Source organism: Aotus nancymaae, unplaced genomic scaffold (assembly GCF_030222135.1).
Source record: "Aotus nancymaae isolate 86718 unplaced genomic scaffold, 86718_ANA_hifiasm-v0.15.2.pri h1tg000193l, whole genome shotgun sequence".
Taxonomy (NCBI): domain Eukaryota; kingdom Metazoa; phylum Chordata; class Mammalia; order Primates; family Aotidae; genus Aotus; species Aotus nancymaae.
In genome coordinates this window covers 251910-266977 of record NW_026988608.1, presented here as the reverse complement: position 1 = coordinate 266977, position 15068 = coordinate 251910, and the positions used below count along the sequence as shown (strand labels likewise).

Genomic DNA, 15068 nt, shown 5'->3' with positions numbered 1-15068 from the left:
GACACCAACGGCTGAGAGTAACTGGCTGAGGGTGCCCCACGGCGTCCCACCATGCAAGAGCTGCTACCCTGCCTTACGGATGAGCTGGGAGGCCAGGACCTTCGGGGTTCTGTCCTGAAAGGGCCAGGGCTGGGCTCCCAGGTTTCCCCTTGGCAGCCTCCCGCGTCGTCCAACAGGGTGGGAGGGCGTCGAGGATCAACACGCCCAGGGCTGCAATTTGAGCAGCTCCTTCCCCAGTCCCCGGGCCCCAGGCAGGTAGAAGACCTGGGTCTCTGGGGTTTCAGGAGGCTCTGGCTCTAGGCGGCCCAAGCTGGTGTTTGGCTTTTTTAAATTTTGTTTTGCCCATTAGTTTGTTTTTTTTCTCGCTCATATATGGTTTCATGTATATAAAATCCTAGAGTGTGCACACTAGCCCCACAGGCCTGTCCGTGGGCTGAGCCTGGGGCTGAGCGAGGGTGCATGCAATCAGCTCGCAGCTTCTGACGTCAAACCACAAGGCCGCCATGGGGTCTGGAGAGCAGCAGTGGCTCGTCAGAGAGGCCCACGGGCAAGGCTGACCACTAGTGGCTGCGGAGAAGGCCTGGGCTGCCATCTGGGAGCAGCAGCTGGACAGGACCCCAGAGTCTGCAGTCAAACCCAGACAGGGTCCCTTCCCCAGACCTGGCGCGAGCTCTTTGCCAGGGCGGGCTTGCCTGCACCCCCAAGGTTCTCCTGTGGTCTGGAGTGTGGGTCTGGGACCCTGTGACTCGCCCCCTAGAGCCCTGGGGACATCAGCCCCAGGCCCTGGGGAAGCTCCTGTCATTCCCACTCCTGCCCTTGGTCCCTCAAACTCCAGCCCCTGCCCCGTCTTCGTTCTATGCCTGTGACGCTGAGGCAAGTTCTGGGGAGCAGGGGGAGGGTCCTGGGAGAGGCCCAGGGTCTGGGCAGTGGCTGCTGGTTATTCTTCCCCATCCTGGAGACCAGTCCAAGCATCCCAGGGGAAGCCTCCTAGGCACCCCCTTTCAGGACCCCCCTGCATCCCACCCCTGCCCAGCAATGGACTCCAGATGACCTCGAGTCCTTTCCCTCCCCTGCCTGACCGGACAAGGAAGGGTCCCGGGGAGGAGCCTTACTTCATCACCTACTGCCACAGGCACAGGGCGCAGCCCACACCCAGGCCTCTCCAGCTGGCACCTCCCTCACCAGTGCCCCTCCCAGCTCCCACAGTTCCTCCTGAAGCATCCAGGCCAACCCTGCCACCTGCCCTCCTGCTGGGCAGAAGGAATGGACCCTGTGAAGAGCCCCGTTAGTGCCCAGAACCCTGGGGGCTGAGGCCAAAGTCCCCACTCAAGGCCTCCAGGACAGCCACTGCCCCTACTCCAGCCCCAGGCACCCTGCCCAGCCCCCAGTGCCCCAGGCCTGATTTCCGTCTTGAGATTTCGTCAAGGGTACATGGGGGGCCCGCGCTGGAACCAGCAGCCTCCCTTGAGCTCAGCACCGAACAATTCTGAGTGAGAACAGAGCTGGAATTGAAACCTTTAATCTGAATGTCGACTGCGACTACGTTTTTCCATCATTTTTACAAATTGGGGGACCCTCATCCCAGTTGGCAGGGCACACCCCAAGACTGCCGGCCCCTAGAGCCCTGACCCGGGCCCAGGTCTGGGAGCTGCCGCTGGCAGCCCTGCTATGAGTGGCGGTCCTGGAGCTCAGGTGCCCCTGGTTCCTCTTCTGGCCCAGTGGTCTTCACCAGGCCTCGAGCAGGGGGCCGAGGGCAAGCACCCCCTTCTTGAGGATGAGGTTTCCATAGAGGGCCGTCTCCCTGCAGAGGAGCCAAGCTCAGCACCAAGCTGGGCTGCAGGGCCAGGGCGCCAAGACCCTGCTTCAGCCGCTGGGGGCCAGAGCAGACCCCGTCTACCTTCACCCACATGATGCTCAGGCAGATGGGGGCCCTGCCCACCCAACTTCCTCCCTGGCTCTCCATTCTGCGGGACATCTAGCCTCAGCCAGGCAGAAGCTGAGAAGAGGGTGGGGGCAGCTCCTGAGGGCCCTGGTGGGGACGGGGGCAGGTCTGGGCCAGCCGGAACTCACCCAGTTGCCACAACAGCAAAGGCCTTTTTAGCCCGCTCATAAAACTCAAACCTCTCTATCTTTGCCAGGGCTCTCTGGAAGACAAAATGGCAGGGTTGGAGGGAACCTTGCCCAGAAGCCCTCAGGGGCCAGCCCTGGACTCCCCAGGGCCCCAAGCAGGGCGGGCACCAGGAGGTGGGGCCCCTGAGCTCCATTTTCCGGGCCCTCCTGCTGTGGGGGCCCCGGGGACACAGCCTCTGGCTCCCAAGGCCTAGGATGGGGGCCCCAGGAGATGGTGGACGAGGAACCTGCCATGCTTGGTGTCTGCCTGGCCTGGGGCCACCCAGCCAGCTCAGCAGACTGTGGAGCCCCTGCCAGCTGTCCTGGGGTGTCCCCTGCCCAGGACGAGAGCCCCTGGCCTCCCCTTACGGAGGCCCTGCCCAAGGCCTGCCAGTGGGTTGCCCAGGAGAATGGGCCTGTCCCCTTGCAGGACAGGGTGGGAGGGGGCTGTGTGACACAGCACCCAGCTAGGCCTCTGACCATAGCCAGGATCGGACGGGAGACCTGGGATGGGGGCACCCCCCAGGAGAGATTGAGGAGGGGGGGCCAGGCATTCTGAGTCCCTGGGCTCCACTCACAGGCTGTGATGGGTGAGGCCCCCCCCGGGCAGGTCAGGATCCTGGCAGGGGCAGAGGAGGAGGGGCCAGGTGCACCTCTTCCACCCTGGCTGGTGAGGGAGTGCCCAGTGGTCCGGGGTTCTTAGGGTGATGGGTGGGAGACCGCTTGAGGACAGAGCGTAGGACTCTGCTTCTGGCCCTCCTGAGCCTCCAGGAGACAGAGGGTCCCTGGTCCCTTCCCCACAGTTGGGGTTGCAGGCTCACCGAGCAGCCGGCCCTGAATAGGATGGACTCGTATTCCGTCCACACCGGAGTCTGCAGGCCCCTCTCCTTGTCGCTGGGCACCAGCTCCATGACTGCAGCCTAGAAGGAGGGGTCAGTTCTGGGGCCTTGGGGGTTGCCAGCCTTCCTGGTCAGATGACCAGTCGGGATTCCCCTGGCGAGGGTCAGGACCCCTTTGGGGACACATGGCTTCCCACTCCTCCATGGTGGGCGGGCCCTATGAAGCCTGACAAAGGGGAAACTGAGGCGCAGAGCAGCAGGGTGCAGGGGCGACTCAGCCCTCACCGGACTCTCCACATAGGTGTCCAGGGGCAGCAGCTTCAGCACGGCCTCCAGAAGCTGCGGGATGCCCAGGCCTGGAGGGCAGAGGGTGTGGCACTGAGTCTCCAGCCTGCTCGCCCACATGTCTGCACCCTTCACACCTGGGCTTCTCTGGCCAGCCAGCCGGCAAGCATGGACGTGGGGCCAGGACAGGCCACAGAGGAGCTCAGAGCCGGGAGCACAGCGCACCCGCCCTGGCCTGGGGGACCTGGGGCTCGCTCACCGTCTGCACGGATCTCCATGGGCCCACACTGGCAGATGGAGGAGGCCGGGAAGTTCAAATCCGCGAGAACTAAACAGCCGGGAGGACAGCCCGCGGTCGGCACCTATCCCTCCCCTCGGGGTCGGCGCCACCCATCCTCCCACCCAGTCATGGTGGCAGATCGTGGGTCACGAGGGGACTGGCCGCAGTCAGAGTCCTCAGGGCTGGAGGCCAGGCGGGGAGGCGGGGAGGGCAAGGTCCGCGTCCGGGAGGCGGAAAGGCGTCAACAGCTGCCGCGAGGCTGTCGGGTCAGCGGCGGCGACCCGGACCCGGCGGACGCCCCAGGGGCCAGAGGACGCGCGGCTGCCCGCGATGCCCGGACCTGGCCCCCGGCCCCAGGAGGAGAAAAAGCCCGAACCCTCGGGGGCAGCCCAGGCGCCGCGGCTCTCCGGCCGTCCGGGGAGGGACTCGGGGGAAGCTCGTGCCGGCCCCGCCCCGAGCCCCACGAGGTCGCCGTTCCCGGAGAATGCGGGGTCGGGGGGCCCGAGCAACGCCCCCACCCCAGGACCCGCCCTTCCCGGGCGCGAGGCGCGGCCGCAATAGTCCGCACGAGGGTGACCAGGACCCCGGCCCGGGAGTCCCCCCGCGAGCCCCGCCTGCCTGCCTGCCTGCCCCGGAGGGGTCCCCGAGGCCCCGGCCCGCTGCGCTCACCGATCTCGTCCCCGTGCCCCATCCGCGCCAGCGCGTAGAGCAGCTCGGGGGACAGCAGCGCGGGGACTCCCTTCAGCGCCACCATGGCCCGGCCGACAGGGAGGGCGGGGCCTAGGAGCCGGGGAGGGGCTTCGTGGGGAGGGCGGGGCCTAGGGGCTGGGAGGGGCTTTGTGGGGAGGGCGGAGCCTAGGGACCGGGGAGGGGCTTTGTGGGGTGGGCGGGGCCTAGGGGCCGGGGAGGGGCTTTGTGGGGAGGGCGGGGCCTAGGAGCCGGGAGGGGCTTTATGGGGCGGGCGGGGCCTAGGGGCCGGGAGGGGCTTTGTGGGGAGGGCGGGGCCTAGGGGCTGGGAGGGGCTTTGTGGGGAGGGCGGAGCCTAGGGGCCCAGGGGGAGCTTTACGGGGAGGTCGGGTTTTGGGGTCACAGGCTTGGGGATCCGGGACCGGGCCTAGGGGTCGGCGGGTAGGGTCCGCTTGCAGCTCGCAGAAGGGTGGAGAGAGAGCCCCGAGAACCTGGGGATGCGCTGGCTGAGTCGGGGCGTGGGGGCAACACCCACCCAGCTCACCAGCGCTTCACCAGGTCCGCGCCTCTGGCGCCCGCGCGTTGTGGCCGGGGGCTCCTCAGTGTCCCTGCCAGAGCCTCCCACCTCGAGCTCCCTTAGGCCGAAGGGGTTCAGCCACTGCCCTCTGCGGCCTCCTCTCATGAGGGTCTCTGTCCTCCGACCACGTTGTGCTGCCCTTAGGCCTGGCAGAATGCCCGAAGCCCACTGGGTCCCTAGTGTTACAAGGGTGGGCAGCTGGACCTGGGCTTCCAGCCCACACTCCCGAGGGGCCGCATGCGGGAGCGTGGGACATCGGACCCCCTGGAGGAGGTCCAGGAGGGCAGCCAGGCCCAACTTCCAGGCTCAGCCTCGAGGCCCAGGACACCTAAGAGTCCTCCGTCATCCCCCAGTGTCAGCAGCCTGCAGCCACCCCTCCCCCAGGACGACAGCGTCCTGACCTTTGGCCAGGCTCAGGCTGGCCGGGTCCTCCCTCCATAGAGCCACCTTCTTCCACCTGATTCCCAGCTGGACACTAGCTGTGGGCCAGCACTGTGGCCCTGGCCCTCAACCCTGGGGTGACACAATGCAAGGCCTGGCAGTTCCTAAAAAGTTCTGAAAATAAGTTTGTGAAAAATGACAAAGCCGTGTCAGAAAACCCAGAGGAAACAGATGTCTCCATGTTGAACTGCTTGGCTCTAGGAGCCTGTCCCCACGGAAGTGACTTGTGCTGTGTCGGAAAAGCCTCGTGGGGCCACCCAGGTTGGCATCCAGCAGCACCTGAACAGCTGGCCCTGGGCTGGCCACTCGGGCAGAGAGAAGGCCAGGGCTGCCCAGGGCCTGCCGATGAGGGATGGCTCTGCACCCAGGCCACCAGGGTCCCTGCAGAGAGACAGGAAGCAGCACGGAGGTCCCTGCGTAGAGACAGGAAGAAGTGTGGGTGCCAGGAGCTGGAGGGAAGCAGAAAAGGGGTTGGGGAAAATGAAAAAGTTCTTGGACAGACGATAATGGCAGCACAGCGAGAATGTACTTAATGCCGCTGAAATGTGCACTTGAAATGGTTAAGACCTGCCCTGGCAACACAGGGAGGCCCCATGTAAAAAAGCTAGCTGGGTGTGGCAGTGTATGCCTGTGGTCCCAGCTGCTTGGGAGGGGGAGGATCACTTGCGACCAGGAGCCTGAGGTTCCAGTAAACTGATCAAGCCACTGTGCCCCAGCCCCGTCTCTAAAAGACAATGGTTTAAGATGGTCAAGTTTTGTAGCATGTGTTACCACAATAGAGAACAATGCACTGAGACTGAACAGAGAGCTCCTTATGACAGAAGAACAAAGAGAACAGGGTTTCCTTCGTGAGGAAAAGGGCTCTGTGGAAGAGGGCACGGAGCACCACTTCTGTAACAAGAAAGCCACCGTACGTGCCTGTGCACGCGTGCAGGAGCGCGTGCACGTGCACAGAAGTCTCCAGGAAGCCACACACTCAGCTGTTCACGGTGGCTGCCCTGGAAGTGTGATGTGGGGCGGCTGACTGTGCAAACTTCTGCTTTGTTTGAAAGTTGCTGCTCACAAAACAAAAAAGTCTAAAAGAACAACATGACAGAATACTCCACTTCTAGACATGACTACAGGGTGTGGTGTAACTGAATCGCCATCACTTTAACGAGCAGAGCGTCTGTGTGACGGCAGCAGACAGTTTCCCTGGGAGCGACCCCATTCTCCAGCACAGGGACACAAGCACCTGCAGGGCTGCTTTCCGCCTGAGCACAGCGCACCCAGAGGGGCTGGCGGGGGGCTCGTCAGCAGAATCTTAGATTTAGAAGAAGATGCCCCCGTCAGATGCGAACACAGACCCTCACACGCTGGGCGAAGGAGGCCGTTGTGCTGTGAGGGCCGGGCTGTGACCACACAGCAGTCGAAGAGAAACTGCACACCAGGGACGCTGCCCTTGAAAAGAGGGTGATTTACTTGCTTCTAAAACTGACAGGCTACGCTTCTCCTCTGCAGGTAGAGGTGTGGGGCAGGGGCAGCTGCTGCTCACTGGTCTCTGAAGTTGGCCTTTCTCTTTTCCACGAACGCGGTCATCCCTTCTTTCCGGTCATCCTGGTAGGAAAAAGGAGAGAAACAGGTGGGTGCCCAGTTTCCTCACAGAGCCTGATGCCAATGCTGCCCGGGTCTCCCTGGCCCTGCCTCACTCCTCATGCTCACAGGGGCCCAGGGGGCCGGAGAGGGACTCTGCGGCAGGAACACCTGCCCAATCAGGGCTGGGCCAGGGCACAGGGACTTCTACTGCCTCTCTACCAGGCTGGGTGACGGTCACTCAGGAGCCACCATGTATGTCAAATCAGCTCACATCTAAAGAGCCTCAGATGCATGTCTGGCCACTCACCAAGTCATCAAATGGACGACGGGTGACCTGTGTCAGGGGCTACCATGTGTCACCGAGCAGGACACGAGAACTCAACTCTGCATCTGTCTTTTCCCATGCGGGGTACATGTGTGTGCGTGTCCCCAGGTGTGCGCGCGCACACACACACACACATCTGCACCCCTTCCTCAAGTGCCCACGCTACTTTTAATTTTTATTTTACAGAACAATTAAAACACCTAAGTATGACTTTCTTCCAGTGAAAACGGTGAAGTAAAATGGTGATCTGGCCGGGCACAGTGGCTCATGCCTATAGTCCCAGCACTTTGGGAGGCCGAGGCAGGCAGATCACTTGAGGTCAGGAGTTTGAAACCAGCCTGGCCAACATGGTGAAGCCCCATCTCTACAGGCCAGGTGGTGGGCACCTGTAGTCCCAGCTACTCAGGAGGATGAAGCAGGAGAGTCACTTGAACCCAGGAGGCGGAGGTTGCAGTGAGCTGAGATCACACCACTGCACTCCAGCCTGGGCAACAGAGCAAGACTCTGTCTGAAAAAAAAAAAGTTATAATGGTGATTAGAGGGAATTAGAGGAATTACTTTAAATTACTGGCAGAAATCTTATAAAATATTGCTCTAAAGCTTCAGCTTATCTTATTAGAATAAATTTGAACCCATTCCAAATAATTGGGATGATCTAATAAAATTACAGGTAAGATGAATTGCATTTTTTACAAAAGTCATTTTTTTGAGACCGGGTCTTGCTCCGTTGCCCAGTTGGACTCGAACGACCCGCCTCGGCCTCCCAGGAAGCTGGGCCTACGGCTGCGCGTTACCCGTACTGCTGAAACTGCATTTTAAATAGGGAAGCTGCTGCCTGAGGGTGCTATTCATAGACCTTCACGGCAGGAAAAGCCCCGTGCGGTTTCCACACTTCCGAACTTCCACACACTCGACTGTTTTGTTAACGTTAAGACCAGCTGATAGAACGTGTCCGGTCCCACGAAGGGTAAGGCTGACAGTTCGGACAGAAAGAAACGATACTTAATGATAAAATCTAGAAGGAAATTCCCAGCAACTCGTGCGACTGGACGCGCTTGATTCTCCGGCTGAACACGGTTTACTCACAGTTGCAAAGGTCGAATAAAAGAGTCTCTTCTCCAACTTATTTCCTTCTGCTAATGTCATTTCAAAAGCTGGAAAATAAAGTCCTGGAGTTATGAACCGAGGTATTAAGTGCAGAACCTTCCCTGCACGGCGACAGGAAGCCCTCCTCACTGACCGACGCACAGCTGTGCTTTCAGTGTGGCCTGGGAAGCCCGGCCCCCGTCACAGGCCCCGCCCCAGCCGAGACCAGGCAGAAGCAACAGCTCTTCTGTGGCCCCCAAACGTCACACCAGGTGGCCCCGGGCCCCAGGAAGGGAGAGAACTGGATCAAAGGGGGGATGGCAAACTGTGCCCACGAGGAGAGGCTGTGAAGCAGCAACGGGACTGCAAGCAGAGAAAGCAACTGAGGACGAAGCCGGAAAGGACAGCAGGGCCAGCGCCATGGACGCCTGTGGGTCTGCTCACTCCAGGCCCCTTCTCTGCGCGAGGCCCGAGTGCACGGGTGGAGGCCGGCGCTGCGGTTCCAGGCCTGGAGCCAGCGTCCTCTCCCAGCGGAGCACGACCTCGCCAAACGCCTTGGGCAACAGCAGCCTGTTTCTGAAATGCTCCCCTCACTGTGTCCTGCCTTAAGCCAACAGCGAGCCCAAGGACGGCCACACTCGAGATAAACATACTCAGTGGGGCTGGGAACCTGCCTGGGGCCACCCACATCTGACCAGACTCAAGCAGCTAACAATCATCTCATTCCACACGCTGAGAATAAACAGTGACATTAAAACTTGAGCATTTCTGAGGAGGGTGAAGGTCAGATCCGCTTCCCTGGCAGAGGGAGAACTAAAGGAATCCAGGCCAAAAATGAAGAGCGGGGCATCGGCCCGCCTGCGTAGCCACCTGCCAGGTGCAGACACAGCCTCCAGCCCCGTGTCCCGGCAGGTGAACCGAGCCTCCCCGTGAGCAAGACCATTTTACTTCTGGGACCTCTGCTCCCTCCTCGGCCTTTCCCTGCCATGGCCTGTGCTGCCCTCGCCTCCCAGGCCTGGCTCCGTTCTTGGGCCCCGGTACAAAGGGGTGCTGGGAACATCTCGGTGGAGTTCCTGAGTGCGTGGCCAGAAACCACAGTTCTACAGACAGCAGAAGTGAGACACTGACAGCCCCACAATTCCACCCGGGAGGGCTTCAGGCACACTCATTTGCAGCCAGAAAACCTGCCCCTCAGGAACGTTCCTGACAGCCACGGAGACCCCTCTAATTTCTCTTCCTGGCAGGACCCCCCACCTGCATTCACTGATTCTTTGGCCATTGCTACTATAATTTTAGAATTGCTGGCGATTCTTTCCGCACACTGGATGGCTTCTTCCACCAGCGTCTCAACAGGAAAAATCTTGCTTACAAGACCTGAAACACAAGAAAGTCAGTGAGGGATGTGCAGAAACAGCACGTGTCTATTCCTTTGCGAGGGGGCGGCCGCTGGGGAGCATCGTGCTGGAGCACCCCGGCCTCCGAGCGCCGGGCGAGGGCGGCTTCCACACGGGAAATGCCGCACGTGCCCTGAGGGGGCTGAGTCCTCCTGGCGCTGCGGTCTCTCGGTCTCTGTGCTCTGAGACATGCAGGCCAGGCTGTCCACAGCTCCAACAGCAGAGGTGGCCAGACACAGGGACCGTGGTCACCAACAGGGCAGTGGGAGGACTGCCTAGTGAGGGCCCGGAGATGCCCGCTGCTTACACTGGACTCTGGGGACATAACTTCTGGGCTGTTATTCTGTACCAGGTACTTACGTGTGGTTCCACTTCTGTACATACAGTTCTTCAAAATGTAAAAACAAAAGGCGGGCAGTCTCCCAGGTCCTCAGGACCCAAAAGCTCATGCAACCTCCCTGGGGACATCTGGATGCAGCCCTGAGTTTCCGTGTGGCTCCCACAGGCAGCGCCAACCTGCAGCGCCAACCCGTACCTGCTTGTTTGGCATCCTGGGCTGAGATCCGATCACCGGTGAGGACCATCTCCATCGCCAGCGACTTCCCGACAGCACGGGTGAGTCTCTGGGTGCCACCTGCACCTGCGGGGAGGGGCTGGTCACGGCTGGCACTGCAGCGAGTGAATCCGAGAAGACATCACAGCTGCACAGCTGGCAGGTTCCGAGGGGCTTGAGATGGGCCCTGAAGCAAGGCCCGTGGGGCAGAAGCTGGGCAGCACGGGACCCCAGGAACTTCAGGCACAGCCCCTTTTCAAGCTTAGGCCCCACATCTGGGGCTCCCCCAACACCCTGACATCGGAGTAAGGTGTGTGGCTCTGTGGTCAACATCTTGGAAGCTGATAGGCCTCGCTGACTCCAGGCACTAGTCCCTTGCATCAGCAGCTGCTCGAGGGATCAGACCCTGAAGAAACGGGCCACGCCCATAGCTCAAGGCCTCAGAATCGGCCTGGTTAAACTCAGAGGGCAGCAGAGAGCGCCCTGCGTGCAGCTGTTCCCCTCAGGGTCTGAGCTCCTTCCTGGCTGCTCTGCCTGTGCCCACCCCTCCTACCAGGCCCACCAGGAAGACCCTGGGGGTAGAGGGTGTTGCTCTTTGCCCAGAGCCCAGGCCCTTCCCCCAGGTATGGTGAGGGGTCTGACTCCCTGCTCTGCTGAACTCAGTGAGGCCACATGACCTCCGTGGCCAATGAGACGGCAGTGGGCAGAGTCACCATGTTCTCTCTCTGCCACAGACATGGGTCACAAGCAAGAACTGCCATGGTTCGAAGCCAGTGTCACCGAGGACCAGCCTCTCCCAACACCATCATGTGTGGGACCTGGGCACAGCCACAGGAGCCAGACACGGTCCCGGGCCTCTGAGGCCCCCCTCTGAGCTCTGTCACAGCCACTCTAGCCTCTGTGGCTGTCTGCAGAGGGACCACTGACCAGACACGGGGGTCTCCATCCAGGGCCTCTGGTCAGATATGAGCTGTGAGCCCTGAGACACAGGCAGGCATTACCTAAAGCATCTATGCCAGAGACAGTGTCACGCCTTACCTGGGATGGTCCCTATTAAGATCTCCGGCTGTCCAAACTGGGCCTTCTCGCCGGCATAGATGACGTCGCACATCATGGCAAGCTCACAGCCCCCGCCAAGCTGCAAAACAACTGGCGTCAGGAGAGTCTTGCGAGGGTCAGAAAATCACTCACTTCTCATTCAAGTTTTCCATTTAAAAGAAACAGTGTTGGGGGTTGACAAAGAATAACACAGTGGCACCAAACTAGTTAACTGTTACGGTAAGTTACGACGGATGGTTGATGCTGTTTACCAGAAACTGGCAAACATTCTAAAGGGCCAGATTAATATTTTCGGCTACGAAGGTCTTACAGGCTCTGCTGTGACGGCTCAGCTCTGCTGCTGTGGCCCAGATGCAGCCACAGAGACGAGGTGCACAGGCGGGTGTGGCTGTGCTGAGAAAACTCCATCTGCGCAGCCCTGGCTTACTAGGAAGGGAGCGTCACAAAACCATCGCAAGGGGAAATGATCACACTGCTTCCCGACAGGCCAAGACCAGCCTCAGCACTTCAAACAGTCCCAACACATACGACACAGAGCTTTTAAGGGGAGCAAAAGAAGCCAGTTTATAGATATAGCTTAGGCTGGGGGGCAGAGACCAGCATTTAAACAAACACCGCCCTTCCGCTGCCCTGGAAGAGAGGCTTGCTGGGGAGAAGCTGCCAGGTGAACAGCCATGAAAAAAACGGATGCTAGGACATGTCCTCTCCACATGGTCCCTGGCTCTTCAGCATCACGAGTCAGGAAAGGAGGCAGCTGGCCTGGGAACTGAGGCCGCTCCAAAGCAAACATCTGTTATGGTGTGTACGCGCAGCAGGGCTCCTTCAACTGCGAGAGGAGACTCACAGCATAGCCATTGACGGCCGCGATGACTGGCTTCTTGACCTGGGTGAAGTAGTCCCAGTGGTTCAAGAGCTGGCGGGAGTAACAGTCCTGGAAACTCAGGTCCTGCATTTCCTTGATATCAGCTCCAGCTAGGATGGAAAGGGGCTTCCAGTTACCAGAGAGCAGAGAGCCCACCTGCCCTGTATCCCCCAGACTGACAAGGAGCTTCGGAGCACACCAGACATGGGCACTGCGGTTGCTGGGCACGGCTGACAGCAGGCCACGTGGACAGCTGTCGGGATGCTGTGGTGCCAGCCCTAACAGAGGTCACGCGGAAGGGCCCTGGGGCAGGGGGCAGGTGCGAGGGAGGCGCCCACAGAGGCTGGGCATATTCGTCATCACATAAGCCCTCCACATACACAAAGCCTGACTGCCAAGGCCCTGAACCCCTGTAAAGAAGCGATTTTGCGACACGTGGAGCACTTTTGGCTACACAAAGCTGCTGGTGCAAGCAGTCCCCACGCCCATGTCCACTTTACGTCTGAATAAATCCCCAACCACGTGCCTTTGCCTCACAGAGGTGCAAGTCAGGTCACACGCGCCTCCCACATCAGCCCAGGTGCAAAGGCCTCCACTGCTGTGCAAACCTGCAAAGGCCTTTTCCCCGCCGGTGAGGACAATGGCCCCCACGGCCGGGTCCTCCTGGAAGGTCTTCAGTGCCTGATTGAGCTCCTCAATCAGCCCATTGCAAAGTGCATTGAGGGCCTTGGGGCGGTTGAGCTGGATCAACCCCACGGTGTTATTCTTCCCCCTTTTTTCCGCGATGATGTACTCAAACTTAGCACCTAAGGCGAGAAGGCGAAAAGGGGTATCTATTCACACAGGCATCAAACTGAGGAGAGCGGGGGCTGGTCTTGGCCTGTCGGGAAGCAGTGTAATCATTTCACGTTGTGATTACTTCGTGACGCTCCCTTCTGGAAGGGATGTGGCCCCATCAGCGGACAGAGTGTGACCCCAAGAGGCCCTCTGAGGACTCCCTGAGCAGTGCTCAGCGGCCCCAGGTGTAGTTCTCAGCCACATGGATATATGGTGACCTTGGTACCATTCTCTCTGCTTTCACGTGTGTTTGAGCATGTCCTGAAGAAAAATCCCCAGCACAGAACATAGCCCACGGCCACACTCCTCCCAAGAGGCCGTGGTCAACTGTTCCCAGGACACCGCACTGGAGGCGGCCCTGGACTCTGCTGAGACAAGGCGCCAGGAAGCGCCTTCCTTCGACAAATGCCAACAGGTGAGGAGCGTACGCCTGAAACAGGACAGAGCGCCAGTTCCTTGCACTTCGTACCGCCCTGGTGCCAAGACCTCTGGTCAACTGGGCACAGGGTGGGGCTGTGAAAATCCCGGGTGTTCCCGTGGCTCTAAGATCAGGCGCAGGTCCTGCGCAGCAGGCGAGCCTGAAAATGGGAGACGCAGGCACATCTTGCATTGGCCCGCTGTACAGGAGCTGCACCTGCTGGGTGGACAGCAAGGTGGGATGGAGACAAAGGACAATGGGATTCCAGGGGTGAGAAGGTGAACCTGAAAAGACAGAAGGGCCTGTGTTGGGTGCTTGCCTCATTAGTGGCAAAACAGGGATCACAGTGCCTGCCCATGGGTTGTTGTTTTTGAGACTAAGTCTTGCTCTATTGCCCAGGCTGGAGTGCAGTGGCACAATCTCAGCTCACTGCAACCTCCGCCTCCAGGGTTCACGTGATTCTCCTGCCTCAGCCTCTTGAGTAGCTGGAACCACAGTCATGTACCACCACACCTGGCTAATTTTTGTATTTTTAGTAGACGTGGGGTTTCACCATTGGCCAAGGTGGTCTCGAATTCCTGACCTCAGGTGATCCTCCTGCCTCAGCCTCACAAAGTGCTGGGATTACCAGCTTGAGGCACCGTGCCCCACCTTATCCTGTGGGTTTCTAGGGGTGGCTAGAGATCACAGGTGAAGTGTCTGGCAGCCGTGCCTGCCATGCAAGAGCCAGGAAAGGGCTGCTGATGACAGGTCAGGGTGCAGAAGTGGACGGCCAAGGACAGCTTGGGGATGAAGCCAACACAGCTTAGCGGTCCACTGGATTCATGGGGTGAGGGAGGAAGAGGAAGGTGAGGAAGGGTCATTCCCCAGCCCAAGGCACGGGCAAAGATTCCTGCAGATACTAGAGCGGGTGATGGCCGCGTTTGAGTGGGGCCCCGGGTGAGCTACAAGGGAGGAACACAGCAGCGCCCTGTGGCTGGGGAGGAGGTGTCGGCTTTTCCCTGAGGACTCTCTGAAGGGTGGCCCTGGTCAGGAGGCACCCAGGACAAAACGTACCTGCATCTCCTGTTCTCAGGCTGGCCTATGACACAGGACCTAGGCCTCCTCTTAGAAGCGAGGAACACTCGGGATTTTCACAATCCCCACCTGTGGCTATTTGGCAAGAGATCTTGGCACTGGGGCAGTACCAGCCAGCGCCCTCCCCCTGGACACAGCTCGGTGAGAGGGACCTCCTGCAGAGCCATACTGATTTAGGGGTGCAGGCCAGGGTCAGGTGGGTGATGTCGGTGAGGTGGGGGCGGGTGTTCCGCCAGGGTCAGGCTGTGGGTGTGAGTCAGGCTGAGGGGCGCAGTCCTAGGCGAGGGGGGGTTGCAGGCCCCGGGCCAGGCGGGGGCTGCAGGTCGGGGTCAGGCGGGAGCGGGGTGCGGGGTCAGGCGGGACGGGGTGCGGGTCGGGGTCAGGCAGGAGGGGGGTGCGGGGTCAGGCGGGAGGGGGTGCGGGGTCAGGCGGGAGGGGGGTGCGGGTCGGGGTCAGGCAGGAGGGGGTGCGGGGTCAGGCGGGAGGGGGGTGCGGGTCGGAGTCGGAGGGGATTCGGGCCGCCCGCTCTCACCGGGCACTCACCCGAGGCGAAGGGACGCCACGCGGAGCAGTGGATCGGGGGCCTCAGTGGGCCGCGGACGCGGGGCAGCAGGACACGAAGAGCGGCCATGGCTGTCTCCACTATTCGCCCCGCCCGGGCGCC

At 60.5% G+C, this 15068-nt stretch overlaps 2 protein-coding genes across 4 annotated transcripts; both read right to left on the bottom strand.

The window, feature by feature from the left end:
• Nucleotides 1-1503: 1503 nt before the first annotated feature.
• On the bottom strand, nt 1504-4279 carry FUOM (fucose mutarotase). 3 transcript variants are annotated; one of them, XM_021667432.2, is made up of 6 exons: nt 4183-4279; nt 3493-3561; nt 3234-3304; nt 2931-3029; nt 2071-2144; nt 1504-1801 (listed from the first exon to the last, which is right to left on the bottom strand). In XM_021667432.2, the coding sequence occupies exons 1-6, from the start codon at nt 4265-4267 to the stop codon at nt 1726-1728; spliced, it is 474 nt and encodes a 157-aa protein (XP_021523107.1). In that variant the 5' UTR covers nt 4268-4279; the 3' UTR covers nt 1504-1725. The 3 variants fall into 3 exon arrangements, with proteins under 3 accessions (XP_021523107.1, XP_021523109.1, XP_021523108.1); XM_021667434.2 differs by lacking the exon at nt 3493-3561; XM_021667433.2 differs by lacking the exon at nt 2071-2144 and having other exon boundaries at nt 4183-4269.
• Nucleotides 4280-6654: 2375 nt separating this feature from the next.
• ECHS1 (enoyl-CoA hydratase, short chain 1) lies at nt 6655-15056 on the bottom strand. The gene is made up of 8 exons (XM_064371854.1): nt 14948-15056; nt 12681-12878; nt 12055-12182; nt 11190-11289; nt 10134-10238; nt 9459-9578; nt 8205-8272; nt 6655-6814 (listed from the first exon to the last, which is right to left on the bottom strand). Exons 1-8 carry the CDS (start codon nt 15033-15035, stop codon nt 6749-6751), a joined length of 873 nt encoding a protein of 290 aa, XP_064227924.1. The 5' UTR covers nt 15036-15056; the 3' UTR covers nt 6655-6748.
• Between the last annotated feature and the right edge of the window lie 12 nt (nt 15057-15068).

Bases quoted from the DNA above. Each gene is read 5' to 3' on its own strand.
- FUOM (XM_021667432.2), bottom strand. From the start codon at position 4,267: ATGGTGGCGCTGAAGGGAGTCCCCGCGCTGCTGTCCCCCGAGCTGCTC. The intron at 3,030-3,233 runs GTGAGGGCTGAG...CCCTCCTTCTAG, and splicing joins ACACCTATGTGGAGAGTCCG to GCTGCAGTCATGGAGCTGGT. The intron at 1,802-2,070 runs GTGAGTTCCGGC...GCTCCTCTGCAG, and splicing joins TTTGCTGTTGTGGCAACTGG to GGAGACGGCCCTCTATGGAA.
- ECHS1 (XM_064371854.1), bottom strand. From the start codon at position 15,035: ATGGCCGCTCTTCGTGTCCTGCTGCCCCGCGTCCGCGGCCCACTGAGG. The intron at 9,579-10,133 runs GTACGGGTTGGC...CTTGTGTTTCAG, and splicing joins CCAGGATGCCAAACAAGCAG to GTCTTGTAAGCAAGATTTTT. The intron at 8,273-9,458 runs GTGGGGGGTCCT...TTTATTTTCCAG, and splicing joins CAAAGAATCAGTGAATGCAG to CTTTTGAAATGACATTAGCA.